General features: G+C 43.6%; 1 protein-coding gene across 1 annotated transcript; it reads left to right on the forward strand.

The window, feature by feature from the left end:
- Positions 1-342: 342 nt before the first annotated feature.
- On the forward strand, positions 343-9,620 carry osr1 (odd-skipped related transcription factor 1). Its single transcript, XM_052024932.1, has 3 exons — positions 343-646; positions 7,086-7,782; positions 8,213-9,620. The coding sequence occupies exons 1-3, from the start codon at positions 529-531 to the stop codon at positions 8,346-8,348; spliced, it is 951 nt and encodes a 316-aa protein (XP_051880892.1). The 5' UTR covers positions 343-528; the 3' UTR covers positions 8,349-9,620.
- The last annotated feature ends 244 nt before the right edge of the window (positions 9,621-9,864 follow it).

Consider the following 9,864-nt stretch of genomic DNA (forward strand, 5'->3'; position numbering starts at 1 on the left):
GGCACCATCAAGGTCAGAATCTACTGTCTATTGCATTTCCATTTAGTGGCCTGGGCGACTTTATTTTCTCCCTGCAGAAAGACACTGCACATTTGCTTTGAGTTAAGTTAATATAAAAAAATAAATATGTTGTTGTCCAACAGAGCTAGGAAACGTTGTTATTTTAGTTTTCAATGTTTTCTTATCATCTCTTAAGCCTAAAGCGGCGTGAAGCTCCGCAGCCGCGGTCTCCCCGGCGATGCTGTGAACTTTGCAGAAAGTTTATTGACTTTTTGTTGGTGGGGCCGCCTGGCTGCGCAGTGCGCCTGCGCCGTTCCAGGATTTCTCCCAGGACTCAGTTGAAATAGGAGGTGGTTCGAGGGGTCTGGAGGAGTCGGTCTGTGTTCGGCATCTCCCTCCGAACAGAAGGCGAGCTGCACCACTGCTGCTCAAGGGCCGTCTGACACGGTCTCCGTCGCTGTTGGCTGGTGCCACCAGCCCCCCTATAACCCCACTTCGCCGTCGCAGCGCCATCTCCGAGTTCAGAGCATGCCAACTTGGGTATGCGCTTGTGCCACAGCCGCCGCCCCCTCCAGCTCCACATCTGCCATTAGTTCAAGCGAGAAAGCGGCGACCCTCGCAGCGCCCGAGGAGTTCCCCGGTGCAGGTAACCACAAGACATTTTCTTTTGCTCTCTCCATTGAATCACATAAAGGGGGACTATCGTGGTGTCTGGGACGCGAGGAATTTCAGTTTGTTTGCATGGAAATGACATGTTTCAAAGACAGTTTTTGGTATTCATATTGGGCGCTGAGAATTTTTCAAAGTTTTATTTTGTTGGGGGGGGGGAGGGGAAACTGTCAGTGTAATTGCACGAGAATTTCTAGGTATCCAGGTTCAACTTCAGTGACATTTTCCACCTATGTGGTGTGTTTCGGAAAGTAAGCTGAACATGTCAATCTGAAAGTCCGAACGATTGTGGCAGTGTGTTACTCTGCACGGGCTTTGAATAAAGTAATTCTGAAATAAAAGGGGATCAAATTGAACCAAGTTTAATCAAACCTCCGAACCCAGTGTTAACTCCTGCCAAACGGCGACGTTCACAGTGGAGCCTCGCTGGCCCATCAGCGACCCTTGCAGCTGTGCATCTGATACACAGCGGGCACATTTATTTACACACTAAGTTTAACTGGGAGGAGTAATGCAATGCTAATGCACAGTGTAGAACGAAACTAACTAAGTTTCCTCTTTGCTGAGTCTGGTTAGAATTGTTTTAGTGTTAAATTCTCTCGGCAGATTTTGATGAGCAATCTGCATAGACTTGTGGCCGGTAAAGCACGTGCAGGCTGTATATAAACACATGTGTCCAGCTCCAGAACACCTGAACCCACTCGATTCCACCAGTCGGGGCACTGGGTGGGGGTGGACCACCATGCTATCGAATCATTGCATTGATTATTTTTCCACCCCTAGTGCCTTTTGAGGGTTACATTGGTTTTGTGCAATGGTTCAGATTGTAAACACACGGCTTTCTGCCACGGTCCAAAGCGAGGCGACCAGTCTACCAGCCGAGCTGCAAAACCAGCCCGGCTCTTGAGTTGTTCCCAGCTGTTTCCGGTGCAGCGAGCAGTTTACTCCTAATAATGTTGATGGGATACATTCAATAAGGGTTCCAGTGCGGTCAACGGTACTTGTATTGACAGGGTCAAATGCGTGGAGCACTCTGTATTCCCAAACCGTCTTTTTCTATTTCCATAAAATAAAGGGCTCCAACTTGATGTGAGACGAACGGTCAACAGTAAAAATGGATATTTTTTTAAAGGAAGAGAGAACCTAGTTGATTTCGCCAGCCTTGCGTGTAATCTCGAATCTTTGTTTATTTTAATGTGGGACTCTTGCAATAAGATGGAAAAATAGTACTAGATTACCAATGATAGAAATCATATTCTGTTTTTGTGTATTTTAAATTTGAATAGTATCCTGACCCATGAGTGAGGCTGTAACAGCGGATTGGGCGACAGATACTTCACATTACATCATATTGCGTACACGGCTCGTTCTCTGCAAACTTTCACTCTTTTATTATGAAGATCAAGATTTCATTTTCCGAAAAATTCTATATTTAATTTCCAAACATAAAACAAAAACGCTGATCTGTAAGTTTGACGGATCTTGGCGAATCCACGGTTATTCTTTCAATCAGAGGTACACTGTAATCTGTGAAGCATAGATAAATATACAATAGAGAGGCGATCTCTATAAAACATACCCTCCTCGAAATTTGGATGTAAAACAGCTGACTGTTGAAATTCGTTCAACTACTCCACTTCATTTTGTACACAAACTGCATAATGGACTAAACATTTCCCAATGTCATTCCCCTACCCTAGTTTAAAAGCCAACTCATCCATGTTTACACGTAGAAACTGCTTGTTTGTCTTACTCGGTGTATTAATCAACACTGCCAGCTGAAAAGTGCTTTGAGCTCTTCGATTCTCCAAACAGTGTACTCATTGTGATATTGTGATAATCCGATGAATAATGATGCCCCCGAAGCATTTGGGACATAGATCTAAAAGCAAACACTGATTGATATGTCGCAGCGAGCCCAGCCTTCCAATATTCCAGCGCTCAATTAGCATGTACACTTCTTATTAGGCTGGCAATGAGAGAGCGAGATTGCATCGGACTCAAACTATGCTGCAGCTCAAAAGAGTATTAGTTAAAGCCGGGCGGGTGGGAAAACTGTGAAGGGAAAGAGATTCCAGACAGATGCACCCTTTCAAGTTTATGGACTTATTTTGTAGGGTAAATTTATTTTGGCAGAATGAAGTTTTTTTTCGGTAGAGCGTCTGTTTATAAGTGGCCTGTTCTCAAATACTGAGCAACTAATCTTCGCTGTTCCTGTTATTTTTAAAATAATCTCTGATATTCTGTTGCGATGGGGGTAAAGATGATGATTTGTTGAAATTAATGGGAATCCGCACCAGTTAGTCTACGAGGAATAAACGACACGCCTTGTCAATAGATCCTGACCAAATCAGTCTTAGCCTGTCAGTGGTCAGTCGAATGGGCTTTGGCTGCTTGCTTCTCTTGCAGACCATAACATTAAAATTAGCCGCTGCACTTGTGTGGAAGTGTTCAGCGACAGACTTTTAATTGGGAAGAGAAATGTTCTCGGGCATGTGGCTGTTTATCACATTGGGAGAGAAGCGGACACGTTTTAAGCAGGCTGCCTTTTTATCACCTCTCCTGCGTTGACGCTTAATCCCAGTAAAAACCCCGAATACCATTCACTCGTATCAATTAACCTTTCGGGTACGGCACTGCCAAGCAGCCTTCTAAACACCGTAGCGGCTGGTGTATTTTCTGTGTTATTACTATTTGTACGTGCGTATGTGTCCGGAAATACAATTTGAACACAAGAGACTAAAGGCACGCGGGCTTTGTTCGATATAATCAGACTAAAATTATAGCAATGAAATCATCTGCAGTTTAAAAACGTGTTTCTATCAATCAGTTATATTTGTGACCATAATGGCCAGAACGACGTGCAGTATTTTTAAACAAACTATGATCTAGCAAATATACAACTAAATCGTTCTTCCGTCCTCGACTAAAAGGCCTGGTTTCTTCTGTCTTTTCCTGGGAATTCTGCCCGATCTTTCGGCACTGTTGCTTTAAATACTGATCAAACCCACTTGGCCACCTTGATTCTATGGAAGTGTTCCCTCATCAGCTTAAAGTTGTTATTGAAAAGCCTCAGAGAATATTTGAAATTCTTCTGCTGAATATTTACGTCCTCTTCCTTGTTTAGAGACAAATGTAGACGTTTTATCAAAATGCGCGGTTGTCGAAGCCCGGAAATATTTATTTAAAAATCCTACATCATGGCAAAATAAAAGTGCTTGCTGGAAGATTACGAATTCCACCCCTATGTGGACATTCGATCCTTATTTCGAATACTTAAGATGCAATGAGTGAATGATTCATATCGCTAGCCAGTAACAGGCGCGATGCACCTGCTGTACGTTGCTGTCTGCAGGTCTCTTGGAAGCACATTGCTTTGGAGCTCAGTTTGATATAAAACAAAACTTTGGTGGTGGGGAGTGAGAAAATGACAATGCCCAGAGATCTTGAACTGAAATGTGCATTAGTACTTGGACGTGGTGTCATTCGACCAATTATGTATTAATGTCGTGATTACAAAAAAAAGGAGAAAATTTCGGGCAAGGTATAATTTGTCTATTCCAAGTGATTTAACTGTTTGTCTCTCTTGGAATAGTCACATTATCAGAGCCTGTTGACCAGATTGGTCCTGAAACGAATTCTTGCGAATAACAGGGCATTTTCTCAGTTGGCAGACACCCGCTCCTGGCCCGTACCCGCGTGTTCTTATAGAATGTTTTCTTGCCGTCTAATGGAGTCCACTTCAGCACGCAGTCCCTGTTTTATTCTAGTTCTCTGCGGTCTCCGTGGTAAACAGTACTCTCAGCAAGAAGGGTAATAAAATAAAATATAAAAGTTCAGTTTACTGTAAGGTAAATATAATCTGAAACTATATATGTGGTTTCAGAGGGACCTACACTTCCGAATGTATTTGTTGACGCGGGAGATATGAGATAGTACTCTTTATATTGTCCCCCAGAGACCGTACACAAACTCTACTAAAACGTAGGCCAACACACAAAGTTTCCCGCTGCCTCCGATGCCAGTTTACTTTAAGAGGAGATAAATAGGACGGATTTCAGTTTCATTGTAAAGACTCTGTACTAAACTGTAAAATTCAGTTTGGACATCTTCCAAAAAATAACTGGGACACAAGAGGTTAGACTATTTCATGGTGAGGGAACAATCCCTCTTTTCCTTGCACAAAGCATTTTCAAAAACGACCGTATTGTGGCTAATGTAATGAGGCACAGTGATTATGGGTTTATATGTCAGGCCACACCAGTATAGAGCAGATTGTGAACAGATATGTTCCGCGTTCTCCTTGAGATGTTGTTTAAAAAAAATCAAATGAAGAATTTTGAAAATAAATTCAGTGCAAGTTTAATAGGGCTTTTTGCATTAATTGATGCTAAGGATAAAAGTTTGGGGGCATATCTTCGGCTTAATTCTGTTTAAATATAATAGCAACACTTGCAGCTTCATGGGGGCATTCATCGAGCTTTAATGTACATGACATGCTCCAAATATTTTAAAAAGCCCGTTGATGCAAGCACATAAATGCTCGGTGTGCTGGTTCGGTTGTTAACACTCGTGGCAGTTGTAGTTATTAACGGGGCACGTTCCCTCAGTTTCTGAATGTTGGGACTAGTTAATTGAAACTAAAGGACCCATTTTACTCAATCAGTTAAAAGCGACATCGGGTTGTTGGCGGCACTGAAGTATAAGTTAACATAATAGACCCTAATCAGCAGCTGGGATAATTACAGACACATAACCCCGCACTGGAACTTCTTTCATTGAGCGCACGTTGACAAATTACCCGTGACTAGTTTCACTGAGCGTTATCTGCCATGACTGTTGAGAGTTAAAGGAGATTTCTGGTGTGACTTTTCTTACCAACACTAATGGAAAGTCTCACCAATTAGCAAAGCCAATCTTTGCGAAATGTCACTGTATTTTATTCTGGGTCATTGCAGAGGAATTCCGCATGATGTCAGTCCGCTTGGTTTGCCAATTCCTTTCAAATAATTTAGACCGATTACCGCTCTGGTTCCCTCATGACGTGTTTTATTGTTTTTGAAAAAATACTTAACGTGGTGTTTAATTGTGAGAATGATGTGGCCGTTGTGATTAGTTCGGCATTTTCCTCTTACTTAAGTGCTTTGTACTATCGTGTGCAAGAAACGCTGGAATAACTGATGGGATCTTTCTAATGATCCGAAGAAGGAGTCAATTACTTCTGCGCTATGACCATAAACCACTAAATCCCTGGTGATCTGAAGACCAGAAAATGCTAATTAGTCGCATCTCACCTTATTTTCTCAAACTCAACAGCGAGTGATTCTCACCGATTCGTTTGTGAGAAGAGTTTTAAGTCGCCATCTCAAAAAAAACAAGAATAGCAAATAAGCACCGGAAACACACCAAAGATGCTGAATCTCTCCAGGTCCCGCGGGCTCCCTGCTCAATCCTCACCTGAAACCGAAGGTTATCCGTGTACACATTTTTGATTTTTCAGATTTTTTTTAAGAACAAAGGTTTAAGAGTCAGATTTAACAATCAGTGGGGTGAAAGGGACTGTTTTGCTTGGCCTTTACATTTACAACAGCAACAAGGTTTCGGTAATGTTACAAACTATTGATCAACTAGGAACACGGCTCAAATGCGCCTCCATACGAAGCTGTCCCTTTGATGCATCGCTGCGGTGAAAGGTTACGACAAATAGCCGACCCGACCCACTTACACGTGCTTCTTCTTTCACTCCTATTGTTGGAATCAGCGCTTGGTTCCGGGGATGATAAATGATGATTAATAACTTTTTTTAAAAAAAAACTTGTTTTATTCTTCAGACGGCACCTTCAGTTTTATTTTTCTTCCAGCGAAGAGGGACGAGCTACCCTGTTCACATGGTGGATCACAGTAACTGGAGTGATCGAGACAAACGTCTATTTCTGTATCTTGCAGCTTGCGTGCAACTTTTCTTACCTGTCGTGTTTTTTATTGATGGCTCTTGTTAGGCTGCAGGCGGAAAACGTTTTTACTTTACCTCTGTTTAAGGCCGCAGCGGGGCACTTACTGGCCTTCTAAAGTCCTCCAGCAAGGGATATAAATAAACAGTCTTGCTGCTGGTGGTGGCTGCAGTCGTCATATTTTACTGGTCTGGGTGTTTATTCTGTGAGGCTCGGCAAACATCGACTGTTCCCAAATAAAATGCAAGGCTGTGTTTGGTGAATATGTTTACACTCTGTTAATAAGACATGTGGATTTTACTGTTATGTTACTTGTTCTTTATGTCAGTTTACGTTGAGGCAGTATTTTAGGGGCGTATCTTAGAGTTGATGTCGTGTCTGATTACTCGTTGAACTTTTAATACGAATGGAAGAAAAATCACGTTGTCGCTCACTTTTTGTTTTCCTTTATCCTCTTCTACCAAGGTTTCTGCAAGTTGGCCAGGTCTCCTGCAACAAGCGCTCTACCTGCGAGCACCATGGGCAGTAAGACTATTCCGGCTCCAGTGCCCATTCACCCATCGCTGCAGCTGGCGAACTACGCCTTTCTCCAAGCTTCCAACGGCATCCCTACGCCGTCAGAGCAGCTGCACAACCTCTATGGCTTCAGCACCCTGCACACCGTCCACCTCCACCAGTGGACCCTGGGCTATCCTCCGATGCCTTTGCCCCGGTCATCCTTTTCCAAAGTGCCCGCTGTTTCGGCTCTGGTAGACACTCGGTTCCAGCTGCCCACCATCCCGATCTTTCCCCATGTATTCCAGCCCAAGCAAGAAGCAAGCAATGTTCCAAACAAGACAAGGCCCAGGTTCGACTTCGCCAATTTGGCCATTGCAGCCACCCAGGAGGATCACCCTAAGCTTGGACAAATAGACGAACAGTGTTCTCCTTCGGCCATTGGTTCCCTGCTGGATGTCACCAAGCTGTCGCCGGAAAGGAAGCCCACCAGGGGCAGGTTGCCGTCCAAAACCAAAAAAGAATTTGTCTGTAAATTCTGTGGCAGGCACTTTACCAAATCTTACAATCTCTTGATTCACGAAAGGACCCACACCGATGAACGGCCCTACACGTGTGACATTTGTCACAAGGCATTTAGGAGACAAGATCACCTCCGCGACCACAGGTAAGGCAACGCGGTTTCACCGGGAAAGGGGATGGGGTGGAAAGGGCGTGGACCAGAATGAATTTTGCTTCTTTCAAATTCTGTTGTCGAAGTGTCGGGATCCCCTGCAGAACCGGTTGTAAACAGCAGAGGACCAGAAACTTTGATCCAAATCCTCATGGTTCATTTCAAGGCGTTTGTATCAATGAGTTTTGATAGTACCTTCAGCAGCTTAATTCCTCTCCCCGGAACAGCATAGGATTCCTTTACTTGTTGAATCCAAAATGGGGTTTAAATGGTCGTCAACAATATTTATCAAAACACGTAGAGAAGTAGCTTGTCAAGTGAGCTTATAACGTTGACGATATCGGATAGCAACTCGCTGCAGCTGCTATTAATAATTCTGTCCATTGTGTAGACGTATAATAATATTTCTGTTACTTTGGTTTAGGTACATTCATTCCAAGGAAAAACCCTTCAAATGTCAAGAATGCGGCAAAGGATTTTGCCAGTCCAGAACATTAGCTGTTCACAAAACACTGCACGTGCAGGTAAAAGAGCTCAAAACCTCTAAAATAAAGTGCTGAGCACACGCCTGCAGACGGGACTTTGAGTGGGACTTTAACGAACGCCTATAATGTGGACATATCTGTCAAGTTTAGAAGCAGCATAGACTATATCCATTCTGCCGCCGTTCTTTTCTGTTATTTTAATTCCAGTACGAACAGATTACCTGTAGCTGTGGGATTCCACTCTCAGAAGACCCGTGTCGTTTTCTAAGGGAGAACAAAAACCTATTTGTTTCAGTAGATCCCCTCCCACGATACAAAGGCTGATGAACTCTGTCGCTCTTCTTAACGACCTCCACCGTGAACCTGGGAGTTGGAAGGTGCTGCCTTGCCTCCTGGGTTTAACAGGAATCTCCGCACAAATGCCCCGAAGTGTGGCAGAACGTGTAATTGAAGAAGCAACTCTGAAAACCCATCCCCTTGTCTGCATTGACCCGAACCCCTACAAATGCGGTCAGTGTGTGAATGTTTTCCGAAGGAATTGTGACCTGAGGCACCATCGCCTCGTACAGAACCCTAAAAACAATCCAGGAATCGGAAAGCCCTGGACTGTGGACAGATGTTGTTTGAGTTCAATCCGCCAAAATTTAGGGTAGAGGATGGAACATTTTTTTCAAATTTCGGCTTGAAGCCAAAAAAAAAACACAAAACAGCAGAGAGGGGGAAAAGAATGTGGAAACTTTTGATGTTTGAATGTATGAGGAGCATCTGACTGAGGGCTGGGGTATTGTAGGAATACCTGTGTAATGTAGTAAGGAGAGTCAAGCGCCACATATATCGCAGCAAAACAAAATGCATCGACGGGGACTGCTGTCCAGTCCTGATGCAGGGTTTCTACCCGAAACGTCGACGATTCCTTTCCTCCCACAGATGCTGCTCGACCCGCTGAGTTCCTCCAGCAGCTTGTTTGTTGCTTCAGATTCCAGCATCTGCAGTCTCTTGTGTCTCCAAAACACACCGATAAACCGTGGAGGGATCAAAATCTGCACCGCAATGCTGGCTCGTGATCTGCATTGCCTGAAACAGGACAGAGGCAGACTGAGCTGTGTAGTGGGAGCTGGAAACAAGGCAGATTGTTGATTGAAACAACTTTTTTTTAAAAAAAAGCAAAATGGACACAGAGTCGCGCAAGTTAAGAACATTTTAAACTACATTCCATTCTCCGTGTTTTTTTAAACACACACGGTTCTTTGTAAATGTTTTTGGCACTTTACGCTATTTTTTTTTACTATTTTCATGTATCACTGGATTTCTAATCTTTTTAAACGAATAAATTGCCATTTCCTAGGCAGTATTTAGTGCGCTGGCCATTTCTTTTCCGAAAGAGATTTATTTTACATACAACGAGACCGTGTTCCATTTTCACCGCCTTGAGGCGGAGAACCAATTGGACAAACCGCAGACTAACTATTCACTGACCCAAACCTATACTCCACCGAAGAGACCGAACAACACGCGTCGGCTACTTTCCGCCACCTGCCCCGCACCCGTCTCTGCTCCTTTTTATAGATAGCTGCTATTTGCATGCAGCAGG

This window comes from Pristis pectinata, chromosome 10 (assembly GCF_009764475.1).
Source record: "Pristis pectinata isolate sPriPec2 chromosome 10, sPriPec2.1.pri, whole genome shotgun sequence".
In the NCBI taxonomy this organism is placed as follows: Eukaryota; Metazoa; Chordata; class Chondrichthyes; order Rhinopristiformes; family Pristidae; genus Pristis; species Pristis pectinata.